The sequence below is a fragment of the Motacilla alba genome, chromosome 24 (assembly GCF_015832195.1).
Source record: "Motacilla alba alba isolate MOTALB_02 chromosome 24, Motacilla_alba_V1.0_pri, whole genome shotgun sequence".
Taxonomy (NCBI): Eukaryota; Metazoa; Chordata; class Aves; order Passeriformes; family Motacillidae; genus Motacilla; species Motacilla alba.
This window is the reverse complement of record NC_052039.1, coordinates 178556-200426: the sequence shown is the minus strand read 5'-3', so window position 1 is coordinate 200426 and position 21871 is coordinate 178556. Positions and strand designations below refer to the sequence as shown.

The 21871-nt window shown below is 41.0% G+C and overlaps 1 protein-coding gene across 14 annotated transcripts in view; it reads left to right on the top strand.

Annotated features, from left to right (window-relative positions):
• The window catches only part of PRDM10 (PR/SET domain 10), a 42148-nt gene that overhangs the window by 3200 nt on the left and 17077 nt on the right, over positions 1 to 21871 (top strand). For 6 of the 14 annotated variants that reach the window (XM_038161388.1, XM_038161387.1, XM_038161386.1 and 3 more), the window contains exons 2-11: positions 6707 to 6898; positions 8645 to 8812; positions 10384 to 10443; positions 13139 to 13258; positions 14220 to 14427; positions 14811 to 15052; positions 16101 to 16304; positions 18227 to 18299; positions 18915 to 19032; positions 19971 to 20100. In XM_038161388.1, the coding sequence (XP_038017316.1) occupies positions 6806 to 6898; positions 8645 to 8812; positions 10384 to 10443; positions 13139 to 13258; positions 14220 to 14427; positions 14811 to 15052; positions 16101 to 16304; positions 18227 to 18299; positions 18915 to 19032; positions 19971 to 20100 (1416 nt within the window). In that variant the 5' untranslated portion in view covers positions 6707 to 6805. Of the gene's footprint in view, positions 1 to 2343; positions 3354 to 4305; positions 4539 to 6706; positions 6899 to 8644; positions 10444 to 13138; positions 13259 to 14219; positions 14428 to 14810; positions 15053 to 16100; positions 16305 to 18226; positions 18300 to 18914; positions 19033 to 19970; positions 20101 to 21871 lie in introns of those variants that run through there. The other 8 variants (XM_038161392.1, XM_038161391.1, XM_038161382.1 and 5 more) reach the window with 7 other exon arrangements.

The following is a 21871-nucleotide window of genomic DNA, read 5'->3' as shown; positions in this document are numbered from 1 at the left end:
CTGGAGGAGGAGAAGGGATGGGAGACAAAAAATTGGCAGGAAGAAGCTGGAGTGGAATGGTTTGTTTTCTTTCAGTAGCCCCTAATAGAGCCATCTTGAAGGTTGTGTGGGCAGAACTGTAGAAGACACTGATACAGACATTTATCTTCCTTTTGTGTCATCCTTTACTTTAAATGCATGTATTCCCTGTTTACTTGCTTTATCACACTTCTCTCTCTGTGATTTATAAACCAAATCCTTTAGGAAGGCACGGTCACTGTCTCGAGCAGCTGGAGCCCAAAAACTGCAGTATGTGATTCAACAGCCATGATATCACAGAGACCTCAGACAATGAAACATTGGGAAGACAAGAACATGAGGAATGTGGCAATAGAATCAGGAAGCTGAGGGTGGGAGGAAGAAATTGGTTGCTGGAGTGGATATGTGGATGTTGAGCAAATGGGAAGAGAGGTGATTAAAGAAGAGATTTGCATATATAGAAAGTAATGAAGTTGAGTCTTTGCCCACTGAGAGAGGGGACAGTGCGAGAAATACTTTATTATACAAGAGTTAGGACTCAAGAGAGATGTCCTAGGAACATCTCTGAGTAGGTGTCTAAACATAGCCTAGGTAGTTTCCAGGAGGATGTTAACCTGTACTCAGGCTGGATTTGCTCCCGTATTCTGTTGTAGAAATGGATTTCAGCTACTTACCTGATAAGTTGTGGTTATGTCAGACTGTTGTGCTGTTACCTTCAGTGCCTGGGCACTGTCCTTTTAGGAAAAGGACTGTAACGTGTAATGTCTAGCAGAGAACTGGCCTTGGTGTAAGATCTTTTCCAGCTCATTGTTGCTTTGATGATGGATGTACCATAAGGAGATAGATTCATTATGTACAATGGCAGCAAAGAGTGAGTTGGTGTTTGGCTGAGCTCTTCTATTCATTATATGACAAAATAAATTGAAGCCAGTTTTCCCTTTGTGGAGATAAATAATTCTTATTTATTTCTTTGTGGAAATAAATAATTCTGTCCCAGCCCTAGTATGATTTCCATTTTTAACTCACCAATAAAACATAAATAATGTTGTTTTACATGGCCTGATTGATAACATTCATGCAAAATGCACTAGGGCCAGAGCTCCTTGAAATAGTATGTGCCTGTGATGGATGGGAATGCAGAAGAAGTGACAGCAGTCCTGACTCAGTCCTCAATGAGGTTAGAAACCTTCTTGCTGCAGTGAGAGCATGTTCCTGCTAGAGGATCTCAGGAAATGCACTGACTCTGCCTTCTAGGCAAACTAGGATAATTAACTTTTAAGTGTGGATAAAGCTTTTTGCCAGTAAATGTGATGTTCCTTTTTAGCATAATAAATCATTTTCATATTGAAAAACTGGAGGAAGACTCAGAGTCCTAAAACTCCCTTTGCACCAATCTGGGTGCCCTTGCACATGGCTGGGGTGATACACAGTTGTCAGTGAGCTCAGTTGTGGGAGGATTAAGCCAATAGTCCGTGCTGTTATTGCTGCAGGGAACCTCAGGCTATGGCAAGGCTCTTTTACAATGGGGGCTAAATCACATTAGCTGGTTTATGCACCATTATTGTTAAGTGGATTCTCATTTGAGATACTGAGTGGCTTTATTCCTCCCTGAGCAGGGAGGTGGTCTTTTCCCCTTGCTCTGCTTTAATATTCCCCCTTTCTCATCCCAGAGAAGGGGCAAAAATGAGTGTTTGGCAGCATTTTTCAGCAGAATGCCCTTAGTGAACCCTCAGAGGTTGCTGTGGATGAAGTCCCCAGAGATTTTGTCTCTGTATATTCTTGTGTAATTGCAGCATTGAAAGAAATTGTCATTCTTTAATAGCAAGTTTTTCAAGAAAATAAGGTTATTGTTGATTCTAATTTTTTTGTGGTGTTTTTTTTCTGACTTTCAGAGCTTACCTTTGAAGCCCTAGGTGAGTTCACTGGGTTTAACTTGTGTTTAAAACACTTGGATACCAAACACAAACCAGCAGTGACTTTGCTGTTAGTTGTTTTCTCTTACAGTCCCGTCACTCTTGAGTGTTTGTGGGGGGATCATGGATGCACCTGTAAGGGGACACACTTGGAGCTGTGGTGGCTCAGGGTGTCTAATGCTGAGGCAGCAAAGCTAACAAAAACATTGCTGTTGGATAGGCAATGAGGTGCTTTGCCCCTCTGAGCAGTGCTTTCCCGTCCTCTAGAGCTGAATGGAGTTCACAGGGAAGCTGCTGATTTAATAATTTAATAATACAGCTCCAGAGAAAACACCATCCCACAGGAGCAGGAGGGAGGAGTTGGAGAGTATTGCCAAGATCAAAAGGAGGTTTTAAGCAAGATTTCAAAAAAAAAAAAAAAAAAAAAAAAGGACTGTCAGACAATGACACCAAGATGCTTGCTTTAGAGGCATCAGGAGCAGCAGAGGAGAAGTTTTGTCATTTTGTCATTAATGACATTTTCTGGATTGGATGTAAAATGCAAAAACTAAAGAGAGATGGCTGTAGGTCTGTGACAGCAGCAGGTTCCAGAAGGTGTGAGAAAAGGAAGGTAAATATGAATGGTGTTCTGAGACAAACCTGAGTTGTCCTGAAGGGATGGTTAATTACTTGCACAGCTCAGAACGAGCTTATGTTCCACTAGAGGAGATATTTCAAAGTCACAGGAGCTGTGCTGGTTCTTCGATCACGTTGTGTCGTGATTCACACAATATATAGTGACACAGGGTTGTCACTGCCTCACCACTGCCATACTGGAGTGGTACTGGACTATATTTGTACTCTTGAGTTATGCCTGTTACTGTTTCAGCTTGTGTCATCACCCGGCACAGACAGGGTGAGGCATGCCTGTTATTTGGGGAGGAAAATGCTGTGTCTGCAGTTACTGTAAATGCTGTAACATCTCCCACTGCCATTGCTTCTTGCTCATGTTTGTGATGCTCATTGTATGAAAGCATTGGGGTGCTGGTGGAATTTTGGGTGACTATTGGGTGATGTTCCATAACTGACTTATCTTTCAACTTTCAGAAAAGAAAGAACTTAAAAAAAAAATGAATTACATATGAGCCACGTCTCTTATATTTTATAGTGGAGATAATATAGTTGTGACATACATAACATGCAAATTTAACATGAGTTTAAGCAAGCTGTTTGGATTACTGTTTTACTAAACCTCTACGTGGATTTTTATTACAAAATGTAGCCTACTTTCTGGATACTGAGAAAAAACTGAGTTTATCCTATCACAATGCCTTTTATCTTTAATTATCTTTTTTTCTTTTAGGATTTCTGCAATCGAGTTTCAATTTCTGTTACATAGATTCTTATGCTAATTGCTTGAACACAGCAGAGCTTCCCATTGAGGTGCATGTCTTGGTGTTTATTTAGCTTGTCTGAAAATGTCTGATGGGTTCAATACAGTGAGAAACATCAACAATTGCAAAGGATAATCCATGGGTGAACAGTGTGGAAAGCAAGCAGAGAGTGCTCCCTGCATACCAGTGATTTGGCAATGCTTATGTCCAAAGTTTCACATTTATTTCTGCTAAAAAGCTACCAAAGCTGAGAGAAGACCACAGGAAAATGGTTAACATTTTGAGACACTGTGGGTGTCAGTGTCAGGGCTGTAATGGGTATTGAGGGAATGTATCTAGGGAAGGAAATAAAATTGTGCAGGATTAATGAGGAGGAGCATCCTATGCAAGATCAGTGAGCAAAGTTAGTTTGGTCTTCAGTGTCAGAAAACTTGCTCAGGTGTTGATGTTTTGTGGTAGTTCTATTGTCAGTGACTTTGGGTAAGATTTTTCCAGCTCCTGGCCTTGACTGCAGGGCTTATTTCACAGCTGAATTTCAACACTTGCTTCTGCCTCCTGCACTCTATATTGCCTGTCCCTGGGACCTCTCTGGGACACAGCCTGTCTCCTCCTGCATTGTCTTCTTTCTCAGCACATGCATGTTTCCAGGGAAATGTGCTTTTCAGTGTGGTTTAATGATTACAGATGTACTGAGGGAATGCGTACCAGAGGTCAATCCTAGGATGAATTTGGAAGTACAGAAGTTGAAAGCATCAGCAAATCCTGCAGTTCCTACTATTGTTCCTTATTGCTGCACAGTTGGCTGGGTTGAGCTGTTTATTATTTTAATTTCTGTCGAGAATAGCAATAACCAGACTGTTTGTAGAATCTGCAGCATTGGGGCACTGAATTTGGTTTAGCCTTGCTTTATTTTCCCCCAAGATTAAGTTAGTTGACTTTCAGAACCATGAAATGACTGTCTTTTGCTTTCCTTTCCAACTTTTTGGTACTTCTTTTTTCAGAGATGAATGTTAGTTCCCAGTTTTGTCTTTTAAAGACCTTGCCTGAACCCTTCAGTCTCCTTTGTACTCAAGTTGTACGTTGTCTGTTCCAAAATGACTCTGCAGGAGTGAGTCAGCATCTTCCTTCAGACCTTCAGTATCTGCTGGTGGGGAAGGTCAGCCAAAAATTCTGCTACTTGTTGCACCATGTGGAATTAGCCAGAACTGTTCCTTTCTCTTAATTCAATTAGTAGGTAATGTAATTGCTTTCTTTTTAACAGGATAATTGTAATTTTTTAACAAGTCAAACCACCCCAAATTGAAACCTCTAATGTTTGTTTTTTATTTTTAGTTTTCTAAGCAGTTAGGTAATTGATTAAACTACCGGCTACTGTTAGTGCAATTACCTGAATTGGCTCTTGATTAATACTGGCAGTCTAGGAAAAGAGCTGTTGTGGATAAACCAGCTGAAGAATATCAACAGGATAGGTGTTAAATTTTGCAAAGAAGTTGTTCACAGTGTGTTAATGACATAAATGCTGTTATGTTTCACATGGGTAGAGGTAATCATATACCTGATATATATATATATTTTTTTTTTATATATATATATTTTTATATATTCTGAATAAATTACCTATACCTGATAAAGTGAGTGAAGGAGATCAGTGAATGAGGTAGGATTAGATATGAGAAAATCCCAACTTTATTCCTAAATAACATAACAAGTAGCTAGGAGAAAGGTTCTGTGTAGGGATGGATGGTATTTGTTTATAGATCAGAGCATGTGTGCACTTGGATATATAAATAAAAAGTATTTATCTGTAAATTGCCCTGACCTTCCACACTTTGAGAACAAGGCTGTTGTTTATCACTCATGTTTGCTGCAGTTAGTTTGTTCATACTAAGCTCAGGCATTGAATGCTGGTACATAGATTTTATTTTAATTTTTCTCCTAAGTGCTTTTTGGGGATGTTTTGTAACAAGCAATTTTAATGGAGATGAGTTTTCTGTCCCTGTATTCCCATAACTGGAGTTCTTTGGATATAAGAGAAAGTCAGAACAGTTCCTCAGTGTCTGCTTTTGTGGGGCTCACGTGTGCTGGGTTGCTCAGCGTGGGACAGCAAGTGTTAACTCCAGTCACCAGTAACAGCAAGACTTGGTGTCTAGCAATGCCAAGAAATGTCTTTCCCACTGTTTTTCTTTGTGTATATGTAAGTTACATGATTTTTTTGCTCCACTGCACAGTTCAGTGACATTAGCCTGAGATATCCCTGCCCTGATGATTTATCCATGCTGGCCAGGCCCACTGGGACAGCCAGTGCTCAAGTCTGCACAGCTTAATCCTTGCTGGCAAAATTAGGAAGATTTAGAAGGTGCCTGCTGCTTTTTTTACCTCTCCTTATCTATTTTTCAGTTTGTCAATGACAAGCCAAATGCTAGCATTTATAGGGATAAATTATGACTAAAATAATTTGCATTTAAAATGCAAATGGATGAAAGCATCAACAAGGAGCCTTCTGCTTCCTTCCTGGTGCACAGATGGGTACTGGTGTTGGATCAGCCCAGCGAGGCACTGGATGTAAAATAAAGTTAGTTGGAGTAGCTGAGAAATTAAATGGGCTCAGCCTCATGCTAATTCCTGGCCTGCGATTTAATATGACATTAGAGAGGAAGAATTGGGAAGGTGCTAAACCACCAACTCAAACAATCACCAGAGCTGTAAATTACCCTTCTGGGATGGCAATGGCAGATTGAGAGGCCCCAGTAAAATTGCAAGAGGTGAATCAAACCAAGCTTGGAAGCAGTTCGTCGGGATCTTTGAGAGTTAAGTTTCATTGTTCCTTTTTAGTAGTGGCTGTTGTAGTAGTTGGCACTCTGCTAACCTGGGACTGGGGTTTTGTCCAAGGTCAAATCAGTCTGTACATGGAAAACCAGTTGGTGCTCTAACAAAACCTCATTCAGGCAAACTGAGGAACTGGTGATGCATCTCTGAACATAGTGTTTTCTTGTTGGAAGCCTCAGGTCCATTTTTTGCATCATTTATTCATTTCTAGGCCTGTAGATGCCAGAAGGACAATGAGGGGAAGGTGGTGTGGATGGCCTGTGGCCAAGGAAAGACATGCAGGAAGAATTCAATGTAATCTTTCAGTGCAATTGGTGCAATGGTTGATTTGTTTCCTCCTTAATGGGATATGGAAAGTGGTGAACAGTAGGACTTGACTGTGCTCAGTGAGATAAGATATCCGTTCCCTTGTTCCCATAACTTAAGGTGTTTGAGTTTTATAGGAGGTGTTTATAAAGCCAAACCTGCTTTACTCTGTGTTACTGAAGTGTGGTAGTGGATAATAATAAATCCCTCATAGCTCCATGCCGTGTGTCATGCTGGTTTTAATGTCTCTGTTCTCTGGTTTTTTTACAGCCATGTTGCTGAAGCTCACCTTGTCTTCTGGAAGCAGAAACACAATGAACAGATGAATCCCTTCAGCCAGATATTACTCCAGTAGGTCTCCTTCTCCTCATGGAGCACACAGGCAGGGAGGAGATGGACTTGAAAGAGGAAAGTCCTCAGGTGTGGACTGAGTCTGCAGGACAGGAACAGAACACTGCTCAGGTGATTAGCCAGAGCTCCACATCTGCTGGGGCTGGATTGGGATTAGTGGGGAGGGTTAGTTCCCATTTGGCCCTGATTTAGAATCTAGAAGCTCAGCTTTCTTTTGAGTAGAAATACAAACATTTCTGTGGTGATTTAGGGTTAAAGCTTCAGAAACTGAACTGTGCAAACTGCAGCAGTGAAGACACAGAGCTCTGAAATGAGCTGAACAAAACTAAGCAGAGGCTGTAGAAGTTAGTGTCCAAATACATTTATTACCATGTGGGAGAGTAAAGGGTGTTCAGAGTAATGAACAAAATCTGTGCTCTGTGGCAGCCATTTTTGGTGGCATCATTTGAATCAGATGGAACTGTGGGTGGACCCTGGGGAAAGTAATACGAGTAATTTTTTCCAGACAGACATCTGGGTAGTGAGGAAGGGAGAAATATTAATTGTAAGTGACTAATGCAGTTTTAATTCTGCAGTTTTAATTCTTTCAGGTTCTGCAGTGTACAGCTTGTCCCTCTGCCTCTGAGACAACACAGTTGGGAATTTCTATAATTCTGTAAATTGATTTACTTTTTTAAGTATGATAGGAAAAAGGTGCTGCATGGTATTTCACCCACAAGCTGAGAAATTCAGCCTGTGTGCAATTTCCAGCTTTGAAATTTGCAAAGAAAGGCAGTTTCCAATATCCTGTGTTCCCTTCTCTCTACAATGGGATAACCATGCTGCTGTTTGCACATGGCAGTTTTAAGGCTTAATGAGTATTTGCAGAGTATTTCCAAATGTGAAATTGTAGTGTTTGTGAGAAGATTTATTGTACACAATCAGCACTGAGCATCCACGGAGGAGTACCAGTACAAAATAAACAAAATATGTAACTGTGATATAATTTTATGTGAAAGAATTTTATGTGACTATGAATACTTGTATTCGAACTAGGTTTCCTGTTCACTGTCCTGTTTTTCCCATGCACTGAAAATGCTTTTCAGCATGTAAATGATGGCAAAAGCTAAAGATATTCCTGTTTTCACTGGAATTCAGTATTTTGGCTCATTCAATATAGGCCACTGATCATCAGTTATGATCATAATGTTCTGGTAAAATTGACTTGTTTAGATTTAAAGTGCAGCCCTAGACATAACTTGTTCCAGTAGTCCTTGGAATCTGTGCTTAATGCTTTGAGGTATAGGTTTGTCTGTTTAAAGAGTTGAATTTTCTACTGATGCTGCACATACATACTACAGAGAAGCATTCTAATACGCCCTACTGCTGACTCTGAGAGCTGCAATACTATATCTTGAGGAGTATCAGAGTTAATAAATTCCATTAGCCTCTCATCAGATGGCAAAAATTACCTCCAACTACAGAACTAGTTGAATTAAGTAATTATCATAAATCCTGAAAGGGATATGAACATAAAGGGAAACAATATCCCAATACATTTAAGAGATACATTAGTTCAAATATGAACTTGTTCCCTTACAAATTTCCAAAGCATCATGCAAGAACTGAGTATGGCTGGGTGCCCTTTGTAGCAGTTACGTCTTGCGTTGCAATGCATAGTAAAACCAGACACTGGTGGGAGTTGCATCCAGATTTCTACTGAGGGAATAATTGAGTGAGATTTGAAATATGTGTTTTTCACTGCATTTAGATTAGTTGGGACACAAGTTCTCTCTGCTTTCCAAGGCACCTCATGACTCTGGTGCTGTGTCCCACTGGCCTGTGTGGGTGCGAGTCCAGGATCTGTTTGTTCCCCAGGTGCACTTTGTCCCCGAGGCGGGGGCAGTGGCCCAGATCATGTACAGTGATGAGCAGGAGCGCGGCCCTGCACAGCAAGTGGTTTACACGGCTGACGGCACCTCCTACACCTCTGTGGACACCTCGGAGCACACCCTCGTTTACATCCACCCCGTGGAAGCTACGCAGGCACGTGTGGTTCTGAGCCCACCCTGGTTTTGGCACCTAGAAAACACAACAGTCTTGTTTGGGATGAAGGCCAGTTACCAGCCAAGTGGTATGACTGGAAAATAACAGGCAGTTGCTCCTAGCAGTTTTCTCTGCCCACTGCTGAGCAGGGACTTCATGCTGTTCATTTGTCTGATGTGCAAATCTGCTTATCAAAGGATGGTGAGGCTATGAATTATGAAATGCTGGTTACTTCACTGAAGATGGATGAGATTATAATTCACTCAAAAGTGTTTTCCAGAACAAGGATAATCTCACCAGAAGTTCTGCCTGTTGTATCCAGTAAAAAGCTAAGAGCCATCTATGTTCCTTCTGGAAGAGTCTTTGTTTTGTGTAGTACAGTTGTCATAATTGGTAGTTACAATAACAGTCGTGTCTTTTTGCAGAGCATCTCTGTTTATTCAACGTAATTTTGTGGTCTCTGCAGAGTTGCTGATTTTATAGACCTTTTATATTCATTTTCTTCTGCATAATTATATCAAGTAGCCTTTATTCCCTTGCAGCATATGTTTATATGGGGTCAATACGCTATGCATCTTTGCCTCTGTGTGGACAGATTAAAAAGGAATAGGCTCGCTTTGTCCAGAGTGTTTTATAATATCTTTGCTGACAGGGCAGATTAGCTGTGCTGCAAAGTGCACATACCTGGCACCCTCGTCACGCTGGCAGGGTCTCATGTGGCACATTGTGTCTTGTGCACCTCTCAGCTGTCCCAGAAAACCAGCTTCTATGTGAAGGGATGTCCTGAGAGGATGTCTCCCAGGAAGTTACTGACCAACTAACTCCAAAACTCTGAATGCTGTCATTGTGTCAAAATGTGTAGTATTCAGACACTCTTCTGCATCTAAGATGAAATTATCACAGTGCTAAAGGAATTTGTATTATATCATGCTTTATTTTATTGTAGCCAGGCTGCTGCAAGCTCAGATATTTCAAGTTTTGGCTTAGTAAGGCTGGCCTCAGTCAATCCTTAGTCTTGCTTTTCCTGGGATTCTGTCAGGGCTGTTCTTGCAGAATATTGAAATTGGCATGGCTTCTATGAAATTAAACAGCATCCTGGCCATATCAAAGTCCTGTATAGGATGTGCATGAGAGTTCCTCAAAAGAAAGCATGCAGCAGTCTTGTGAATTTTCAGGAAGAAAAAGCTCGCAGTTACCTTCTGTCTTGCTTTTAAGTGTTACACATTAAGGGGATAGAGCTATTGAATTTCATCCTGTAGATTTTATCAAATCAACAACTGACAAAGTGATTTTGGTAAATAAAAAAAATAAAACTCATTAAACACTTTAGCTGTACAGATGCAAAGTGCCACATAAATATATTAACTCTTTATGGAGCATTACTTAAATTTTAATTTCTATGTATGTAGGTTTACTTGGGTAAATTGAAGTAGTTTGCTGTGGTAACAGGCAGGTTAGAAGCTGACAAAGGCTCAAATGTGGGTTGTTTCATAGTGGCAGGGTAACTTTTGTGTGAGTTGGGAGTAAAAACCCCTATGGCTGGTTTGATAAGGCTTTTTCACTCTGTCTAGACTCTGTTTACAGATCCGTCCCAAGTGGCTTACGTCCAACAGGATGCTACCACCCAGCAGGTAAGGAAGAGATAAGTATTTATTTTGGGTCTTAAACTGTGAGGGAACAGCTAGGGAAAGTAAAGGGACATTCATGTGGTGCAGGAGGATCATGAGCTGTTTTTGAAGTTGTCCAGTGACAATCTTAGTCTTGTGTTACCCTGATCAAGACCAATGACCACCTTGAGCATGAATGACAGTAAAAGTTAAGAATTATTTTGAGTTTATTCTCTTTAATTCATATTCAACAAAATTTCTAATTTACTGGCCCAGATAGCATGAAAAAATCTTTCAGCAGTGTCCCTGCAGCAGATGTGGCTGATGTCATCTGAATGTGCCATTTTGGAAAAGTGGGATTTTCAGTTGTCCTCATACAGGTTCTGATCCAAATGCCTTGGAGTCCACAGAAGGCTGTTGAGGGATAGAAAAATTGGATTAAATTCTAGTTTTACTAGAAACATCACAGGAAATTAAGTGTGAAACCTGAAGAAGTTCAGTGACTGGCTCCCCTATCAGGTGTGCTGGGCTTGCCAGTGTGAGGTGGGCTGGGAAGAAGATAAAACTGCAGCCTGTGTTTATAAGGTTATGATGACTTTTCCTTATTCATTTTGCATCCATCATGGATGGAGAAGTTATTAGCTCTTACTAGTATCTTTGGGGACTGAGCTGGGATAATCAGCTGTAGACAGGTGCTTTCAGATCTCTGGTTGGAATTCTCTGTTTGTCATAGACTTAAAATCATTGCTGCTTGGTGGGTCTTTAATGACGTGTGTCAATGGATGTACTACATGTGAATCATCACCAATGTCATCATTAAAATGTGTGTTTATTGACAGGCTTGGGGCAGAGTGAGGGATTGAATCTGTGCTGAAAACAAATTTTCTTGCTAAAAAACCTTCTAAATGGTTGAGGCACAGATGGGAAGCAGTGACTGACACAATAAAGGTGTTACCTGTCTTCTCATTTTTCTCCTTCTCTGGAGTTTTGCTCTGGATTTTTTTTGCTGCATCAATTTCCCTGCATTAAGAAGCCAGAAATTCCTATTTAATTGTCTTAAAGCTCATTTAACAAATATACGATTAATTAGAGACTATTTGTACACTGTGCAGATGGCAGTTACAACAGAGGTGATCTGCTCTGCTGTTATTATTCCAGAAGCACTTGCCTGTGTGTCCTCAGCCTGTCCTCCATTCTAACACAGTCTGATAGCAGTCCTAACATATATATTAATTTTTTGGTGAACGGTTAATCCCTCATTACATCAACTCCTGCCTGTACAGCTGTTTTTACATCATCATTTCATATAGGACATCCCTCAACTGACAACTAATGATAAAATAATAATTAAAGCTCCTCTTTTCTTTCAGAAGAAACTTTATTGTAGAAAGAAAGTGAGAGGTTTATAAAAATAATGCCCATAATCCATGCAGTGCCTGACATGGAAGTGCAAGTAAGGGTATGTTTGGTGTGATTAGTAGTAGGTAATGCTAATAGAGGGTACAAATAGATGCAAGTCTGTATGACCCTCTCCTTGCTGGCACACTGGAGGAATAATGATGCCTCTTTGTTGCCACTTGGCTTCAGAAGTGTCAATACCAGCCTGTCATGGTGGTTTTCTCCTCACCATCGCACCATTCCCTGAAGTCTTTCTGGTGGGTGTTTTTTTTTTCAGGAGTTTCATAAATTACTCTTAATACCTCTATAAACAAAGCAACTAGTTTGGAGTACTAAGACCGAGTGCTTACGTTATGGATTTTGTTGTCTGTTCCATTGCTACTGGGCCAATGCACTGGTCTCAGTTTTATCTGATATTTATTAAGCACTCTGCAGAGAGGCAAGAGCTTGGATTTTAGCATAAAAGCTGCTTAACAGTCGGAGACACAGACTAGAAGCCACATGATATCAGCTGTAGGGAAGGATGAAAAGTAAGGCAAAATAATGGTGCAAATTCCTGCATAAATAAGCAGGAAACAAAGGCAGGAAAGGTGATTCCTAGGGGTCTTAGTTGTGCTTTGTTTTATTGCTGAATGGATGAGAACAGTGTAATATGCATTAATTTGGTTGTTACAGCACAAAAAAAAAAAAAGGGGTATGTAAACAAAAATATATAGTGTGACCAAATGTAAGGAAAAATAATTGTTGGGATCATCTTTTTTGAGAAGTTGATCTTCTCATGAGGTTAATACACCATCTTGGTTTTTATGGATCCTGGATCATCACTGAATGATTTGGGTTGGAAGGGATCTTAAAGCTTATCTAGTTTTAAACCCCTCAGCCATCAGCAGGGTTTGCTTGAGGAAAGCAAAAGTCAAAAAAAGAGGAAATGTTTTTTAGTCCTTCTTTACCTTTTCCCTTGAAAACTAAAGTAAATTTGGGTATAGAGGAAAAGAGACTCCAAATCACGGGTTTTACCAAGAGCTAAAGAGCTCCTAACATCTGTTTTTAGTGCAATTGAACGCAGGACTTTAATCTAAAAATATGTAATAGATAATTCAGAATTTGAAAAGTCTATAGATTTGAAGTCTTTCCCTTTGTCTCAGGAGCTGCAGGTTCTGTCCAAGCCCATTATCCCTATTTGAACCCAAAAAATCATGGGAATGCAGCAGTTTTTGAGTAGAGTGCAGGGCTCAAGGGAGCTGTGCATGCCAGGCTCTGCCCATATGTTAAGTGACTGATGGATATGCTGCAGTCCTAAAATGAGTGCCTGTGATTTTAGGTAACGGTGCTCTTGCCTGCTGCTGCTCAGAGCATGAATCCCACCAACTTGTCCGTGCTCGGCAGCGTTGCTGACCCCCCCCAGCCAGTGGCTCTGGAGCAGGGGCCACAAGCAGATAGAGTAAGTTGCCAGGCACCCTTTCCTTTTTCATGTACGAGCACACTGATTGCATTGCTCCATCATATCTGGGGATGAAATGCGGCTAAGTGATCTGGGAGGAGATGTGAGAAAGCTGTAGTGCAGATTTGTACTGTCTTCCCAAGTCTCACCATGGAATATATGGGGGTTTAGGATATCATATATTAAATATACAGAGAAAACTGTTTCACTGATGGTTCTGTGAGCAGCTACCTTAAAAGTCAGTGCTGAAAAGTGAAGTTAACAGAAGGTGTAGTGCTGACTGTCACAGCAACATGCACTGGGTTTCCTTGCCAGTGTTTCCCTTGCAGCTCTCCTGCGTGTAATGTTTCTTGTTCTCTACCTGAGAAACCTGTGCGGGTGATGAAATACGCTCCCAACTTCAAATGTTGCTGTTCTTTTAAGGAAGGAAGGGGCTAAACTTGAAAACTAGTGGAAGAATGCAATGCCCTCAACTGTTGTTCATGTCCTGTAGTTTATATCCAGTCTCCACATTACCTCACCCCTTCTGCACCTCTACCTTTGTACTCTGGAGATTGGTTTTGTTGGATTGTAAAGAGAAGATTGTGTGCCAAAGTGCAGGATTCTCTCACTTGTACAAAAGAAATTAAAATACAGCTTTAGGCTCTAGGTAATATCCACAGAGCCTGGACTTGGTTTTAAACTTTCTGCAAGGGTGGAGAATTTCTCTGAGTTCAGTTTCTTCTGAGAACTGAGTCCTTGGCAGGGTGTAGCCAGGGAGTAGTAATACAGGTGTTTTGAGTGAGACCATCAGAAGCAGCCAGCCATGCAAAACATCCCTTGGCAGTCATTTAGCACCTTCCCTTGTCCTCTTCTCTATTACCAGAGGCAGCAGGAAGGGTAGACTAGCAAGGACCTTCATTACTTGTCCTTGTGGTTTTCTTCATGAATCAGCTTGAATTGTTGTGAATTCTCTCCTCAGGCATCATTACCGGTGCATAACCAGGTGTTACCTCCTATGGAGGCTGTGGATGGTTCTGATCCTTTAGCACCTCTGCAGAATCAAATGGAAAGGATAGAAACAAAAGAGGAAGATGATGAGGATGAAGATGAGGATGAAGATGGGGAAGACACTGACATGGATGAGTGGGATCCAGATCCACCTCGACCCTTTGATCCCAATGATTTGTGTAAGCATGTGCAGTCATATGCAGTGTACTACTTGCCCCCCTTTTTTTTCTTCCCTCTCCATTAAACCTTTAGTAAAGAGAGGCAAAAACCATTTAGATTTTAGCAGTAACAAGTAAATGTGAGTCTTCATTCCCAGAAATGTGAATTCAAATTGGGCTGCTTGACTGAAAAGACAAAATTCTGTCTTTAGTGAAGTCTCTGAGCTGATTTGTTCCTATTTTGCTGGACACTGGCCTGTCTAATATTTTAGAATATAGACAGACTATTGGCATAAGTGTTCCCACAGCTGAGCCAAAGATGTTTAGAGAGAGATAAGGCTGTCTCTGAGCTGGTGTGTGAGTGTCTGCCTAAAAGTCATGTCCTCTTTGCCTTTGTGTTGCAGGGTGTGAAGAGTGTAATAACGCACATCCCTCAGTGTGTCCAAAACATGGACCTTTGCATCCCATCCCAAACCGGCCTGTGCTGACCAGGGCGAGAGCCAGCCTTCCCCTGGTGCTCTATATAGACAGGTTTTTGGGAGGTGTGTTCTCCAAAAGGCGCATCCCAAAGCGTACACAGTTTGGGCCTGTGGAAGGACCCCTGGTCAGACAGACTGAGCTCAAAGACTGCTATATCCATTTGAAGGTAAGAGTGAGAAAAGGGGAAATCAATTTGTGCCTAAGCTTTGATTTTCATCAATTTGTCACTCTACCTTCATCAATTCACTAGAGATATTTTATTACTTCTATCTCTGAATGTAACTAAGAAATACCCAGATTGTTTTGGCTTCAAATTTGCTCTGTTATTCAGGGTGACACACTAATCCTGGTGAATGTTCTGGCATTATGGTGATAGGATATATATATATAAAATATATATGTATATATAGGGTACATAACATGGAAGGCTGTGAATCACTCTCACATGAGCTGAAGCAGCATCTGGACATAAAAATAGCAGCCTCTTCTGAGGACATTCTGCAGCCATTCTTTTGTGTCATATTGTAACCTTAGTTCAAAATATGTTTCTTACCTTTCTGTTCATAAGATGTAGGGGAGAGGAGATATTTTTATGCCTTTCCTCTTGCCTAGTAATTGGTATGGGGTAAAATGTATTTGAGTGACTTTTATCCATTTATCCATACTGGTTTCACTAGGAAAAAAAATGGTCTTTTTTTTGTTGGAGTTTAAATCCACAGTCTTAGGAGGGCTCTGATGGTCAGTGTCTGACAAGCAAGTTGTGACCATAGGCAGATTGATCAACCAAGAGAAGTTCAGCTAAAAAAATGCTGCTTCCTGCTTGAGGCAGTGTCGTGACTCAAGAAATGAAAGGAAAAGTGTGTCTGCCAGTTAGAAACTTCTGACTGATGTTTCTGTAGCCTACTAAAGCTACAGCTACATGTGTGTCATTTGTTATAGTCACTTGTTTATACTATGCCTGACCCCTTTAATGAATGATTCTTGTCCCTGAAAGCCTTAGAAGGACCCATTGTGCCTCCCTAGTTAATCTTTACCTGTTGCTAAATATTTTTCTGCTTGTTTCTGGATCCGTGTTAAAGAGAGAAAATTAGCTATGTCTTCATTGCTCCCCTAATGTAACAGTTGCATGGGCACAGTAGTTTTCTTAGTAAGTCTAATTCTTTTGAATGTGCTGCCAGCCAGTCACAGTCACATGTAATTGGATTTTGCTACAGGTTTCTCTTGATAAGGGTGACCGAAAGGACAGAGACTTGCAAGAGGACTTGTGGTTTGAACTTTCCAGTGAGGCTCTGTGTAACTGGATGATGTTTGTGCGTCCAGCTCAAAATCACCTGGAGCAGAACCTGGTGGCCTATCAGTATGGCCACCACATTTATTACACCACCATTAAAAATGTGGAGCCCAAGCAGGAACTCAAGGTATGGCATCGCTTGTGTGTCAGGATTCTCTTTTTCTAGTGGTTAAACAGTACCTTAAAAGTTGCTGCCTATTAAGTGCCAAAAACTACTGATGTGAATAATTTTAGAACTTTTTTCCTCTGAAAAAAGTCTGGCCTGAATTGAATATCACTGAAGTCAGTAAGTTGTTAGTCACCAACATATGCATTTTAATGAGTTTTGGCTCATGAGGAAGTTTAAAATAAAAATAGATAAATTATTTGTCTCTCTCTGTCATATTTTACACAGCATATATTTTGCTATACAATCTAATTTTTATTGCAGCAGTTGTATTTTTTTAATTCTGGATGCCCTTTCCAGTTAGCCCTGTATGTTCCTGGCTTGTTTTCTGGTGCCTTAAGTGAATGTGGTCTCTCCTTTTACCTGGCTTTCCTGGAGCTTTTGAAACTTTGCATGTGAAAAATTATAAAGGATATTGTGATTTCCCTGTGGTTTGCTTTTTGCTCCCTCTAAACATTTATTGATTATGTTGAGCTCAAAGCAGCGTGGGTGGCTGAGATGACCTAATTTTCAACATTTTTTGGGCACTGGGGGGGAGACCAAAAAAATTTGATATCAGGAAATTTTGTTGTTCTTCAAATCTCTTTTGACATGTAGATTTCAACAATTTGTCTGGAAAAACAATTGTTTACAAAGTGCACTTACTAAATCAGGGCAAAAGCCTAGTTATACCCTTTAAGAGCCAGACTATCTGAAATCAGTCCTTAATTTTTTTTAAGCTGAATTACTAGAAATCTTACAAATCCATTTTAAGTGTATTCAAATACCATTTTCTCAACAGTTTTTAAAATCCTTTGAAATCAGACTTGTACAGACCTCCCTGTGGAAGCAAAATTTTTCTTACTTTATGTGTTAGTAGTGTCTTTTGGGGTAAAATGGCTTGCTAACTGAAAGGCTTGGTAACTTGATTTCTTCCCCAAGTGGATGTAGGGCATTCATACACATTTTGTCCTGAGATTAAAGTAGTTGAAGCTGGGAAGTTCTGATTTGCCTGCCAGATGTGTAGTCCAGGAGGTCCAGGTTTTTGTCTTTGTCCAGCTGGTAAGATTCCTGCAGAGTGACACACCTGCTGGAGAGTCCTTGAAGTCCTACTCACCTCTGCCTGTGGCAGGTTCAAAACTTGCAGGTTTAAACTACAAGTTCAAACTTGTTTGAGTTTTTCATGATGAAAATCTGTTGATGCCTTCTTTGAGAAATCTTTTCTAAAATCCACTCTTTTTCATCAAACAAATGAAATGATGAAAGAATTCTCATCTAGATGGGAGCATCTGCTTTTAGGCTTTAATAAACTTTGTCTTCCTGCCTCTTGTGGTTGTGTTTGCTGAAGGCTTGAATTCCTTGTATGACAAAAGTGGGTCCATCATGCTGGCGCTTGGCAGATCTTTGTTTTGGGAAGCAGGACCATATTGCTCCAATCCTTCAGAAGCTCATTTTAAATGAGTCTATGTGGATGGTGCTGACTATTGCCTGTATATGGAGAGCAGGAAATAAATAGGAAATCCCCCAAGTTAATAACATTTCCATTCCTCTTGGTACAAGTATCAGTACTCTGATGGCATCCTTCCTTTATAGTCATATAGCTGGGTTTGAAGAGGTTAATCTTGCTTCCTTTAGAGCTACTGGAAGCCATGTGTGAGATAAACATTCGTGTTAGGAAGCTAGACCTTAAAATTAAATGGATGTACTTCCTGAGCAAAGCTCTTACATTCCTCAGTGGAGCCACATTGATCTTACCAGACTTTATTATTCAGGGTGGAAGGAGAAATAAGAGTTAGTGGTTGAAGCATGTGAAGTAAACGTATTGCTTAAAACCCATTTTCAAATAAATTTCTGTTAGTTTTGGCTCCACCTCAGTGTCCTGTTACCTTGTGCTCCTGCTGCAGGTGTGGTATGCTGCCTCCTATGCCGAGTTTGTGAACCAGAAGATCCATGACATAACTGAGGAGGAAAGGAAGGGTAACTTGGGATCTTCTGCATTCAGTGTGGTCGTGGTTGCGAGTTGCACTCCTTACTTTCAAGTATTTGTCTACATAGTGCTCCCAAATTTCTGCTAGGTTGGGAAAAGTTAAACCAGATCTAGATTGTGTTATTGGGGCTTATTTCCAATAACTATTCTCATGAGAATATTACCTTAATTTAAGCCTTTGCTTCAGTTTCTGGGAAGCTTTAGGTTGCTTCCTCCGAGGAAGAGGTCTGTTTCTGTACTCGCTGCTGTGTGACTGCTTTTAGATTTAGAAATTTCCCTTGATCTCCCTTAACTTACACCTGAGGCACAATCCTGTAGGTGCTCTTCCACACAAGGGTGAATTTCAGAATCCCCCTGAATATCTAACAGTGTTGATACTCCATGAGAATTGTCCCCAGTGATCTTTGTGTCTCTGTGATGAGCTATGGTCATGGTACAGTGCAGAAGACATAAAAGCAAGGTCCAGCAGAGCAGGGCTGGGTATTCTCCAGCCTGTCTAACCTTCAGGGGAGAAATCTGGCCCACAAAGGATAGAGAGGCTGGGGGCAAAAAAATTAGGTGTTTATTGGTGATGAGTGAAATGGTGTTACTGACATTTCCAACAGTGCTCAGGGAGCAGGAAAAGAACTGGCCGTGTTACGAGTGCAATCGGCGTTTCATGAGCTCGGAGCAGCTCCAGCAGCACCTCAACTCCCATGATGAGAAGCTGGACTTCTTCAGCAGGTACTGACAGCCTTAGCTTCGTTTGTGGATCACTGTGGTGCTTCCCCAAACATGCAGAAAGGAGGGGCTTTGTCCTGCAAATCTTAGTGACCAACTCAGGAGAGAGGAGCTCAGCACCGGAAGGGAAAATCATGGCAGCAGGAGGCTGACTGGTATAAGACTCAGTGAAACCAGTAGCTTGAGAGAAAGAAATAGTCAGTTGAAATTAGTGAGGTTTTTTGTTTTGTTTTTCTTTTGACAATGACTTTAAATATTTGTAATGTTTCAGTATCACAGTATTGAAATATTCTCAGAGACATGGAAGTACAGAGCTTGAAATACAAGACTTCTAATGCCTCATTGTGCCACTGGCAAGATAGTTTATCCTGACTTATTAAAAACTGAATCTACAAACACCTGTCACAGAGCAGAAGATATTGGTGCCTTCTTTCTCCTGAAATGTAGCAAGTGACTCTGTTTTGTTTTGCTTTTTTGACACAAAATTGTTCCCTTCTGTTTAGTGCCTGACATCAACAGCTTTTTGGGGAGGAATGTTATGGCTTCAGATTTTAAATGGGTTTCCTTGTGCACTTGTTCCATCATGCTGAAAATGCTTCCCAGCACAACATAAACTGGGGTGTTAGAAGTCTGCCATGGCAGAGCATGGGATGGAAGCAAGTAGTTCTCTTGGTCCCATGATTACTGATAGAAATTTGAACGTGTTCTGAACCTTGGCTTCTCATAAAGCACAAAATAAATAGATACCAGCCAGAAACCCATTGTTTTTGCTGCCAGAATTTATTCCGTTTTTATTATTTACTGCATTTTATTTTTTACTGCGTCATTGTTGCTGAGTTGAATGGGTAAGTAGAAATGCTGAGAAAGAAAGCATAAAATCAGTGGAGAATCCAAATTACTCCTTTTTTGTATCTAACCTGGAGCACTCCTGTATTCTGCAGAACCAGAGGCCGAGGTCGTGGGCGAGGAAAGAGGAGATTCGGACCAGGCAGACGCCCTGGGCGCCCTCCCAAATTTATGCGCATAGAACTAACTAGTGAAAATGGTGAAAAGTGTGAAGAAGGAACACAGGTATATTTTTGGAGATGGAGGGACAAAAATAGCACATGTAATGTAAACATGGAATGTAAACTCTTGACTAAAAGAATTTGGGGCATCAGTGCAAACTGAGGGTGTGCTTTGGACTTACACATGCGTAATTCTTGGTTTGTAGCAGGAATTCTCTGCCAGGAGAGCACACTACTTACCTACTATAAAACCTGTAAAATCACTTGGATTTCTGCAGCAAGTTTCACTCCAAAGCATTTAGTAGTGAGGTGGGTTATTGTGACAGTTTAGCAGCCTCACAGATGTAATTTACAGTAAATTTACAGTAAAACTGTAATAGGAGTTTAGGATCCTGTTTGTCCTTTCTGGAATGTGAGATCAGCCTGCTCTTAAAACTGTTGCTGGTAGAATTAAATTAGTTTAAGATACGATTCTCTATGATGTTTTAATAATAACATAAGGGCCTTCTGGAGGCAAGCTTATTGCAAAACGTTCTTTTGCTTGTAGCTGCTGGTTATATTCTGCAGGGATGTAGTATGATGCATTTAAGTAAAAAGCTAAATTCTCTGATGGTGACCATACTTAGGTTACCACTAAGTCCTTTTATGAGCAATGACAGAAGGGATCAGTGCGCTGGTTTATGACTTAACTACCACTCCAGATATCAGCTTTCTGCTTTCCTCTGGCTCCTCACTGGGTCATGGCTCTGTGCTGACTCAGAGGGAGGAATGTATACTCTGTGAGTTCCTGCTGCAATGCCCTAAATGCTGCATTAGGTGCAGGCAGTTAGGAGCTCACCCTCTCTACAGGCTGACATGACACATGCCAGCCTCATTTAGACAAACCTAATGCTGGTCCCAAACTCTTCCCTCTGGGGAGATGGCACTTGCTGGGCGCAGTCCAGTGTGTGAGTGGCCTCTAGAGTGGAGGTGGCTTGTGTCCTGCCAGCTTGGAACATGGCACAGAGCTGGCTCATGTGTGTCTGTGCAGTGGGATAGGATGATGCCCTAAGCCCTTGGAGGTCTGCTCACCTCGCTAAAGCTGGGCACGAGTTCTGCCTGGGAACTGGAGAGTCAGGATGCTGAGAGCGCAGCTGAGTGTCAGCAAGGTGGAAACTTGCCACCCAGACCTGGGCTGGACACTGAGATGATGTATTGTTTACTAAGGGTGTCTTTCTGGTAAGCACTCACAGTCTGTATGGGCCTCATTCCTTGGTTTTGTTCTCCCACACCTGCTTTTGTGTTTTGACAGCACCAGCCTTCAGCTGACATAATTCAAAATTCTGGTGTTCTGTTTCCTAGCTTGTGCTTTTAAGTTTCTTCAGTTGCATTATGTGGTGTCAAATAAGGATCTGTGTGGCTTTTTTATGTAATAGAGGATGATTCCATTCCAGAAGAGTTATCAGAACTCACAGGGAAAGAATGTAGACTTTTGGCATGTGCTTCCTGCTCACAACACCTCCCTTTTATGCTAATGTGAAAGGAGAGGAAAAACAGCTTTGTGTGATATATGAAAGTGATGTGTGCAGAGCTGGAAACTAGATAAAAAACCACATAGCAACCAGCGTAATCACCTTGTTTGTCACTCTCCAGTTTGGCATTCCAGATAGTTCATTAGAAAGGAAAAGACACTGCAAAATGACACACAGTGCTTCAAAGTGACAACAGTTTCCACGAGACGGAAATTCTCTCCTTTCCTGGGTCTGCACTAGTCGCTTTGGTTAAAGCAGAAGTAGTCCTGAGTGCAGAAAAGCCTTGTTGGCTATTATCTGGCTAATCAGCCAGATAATGCTGGT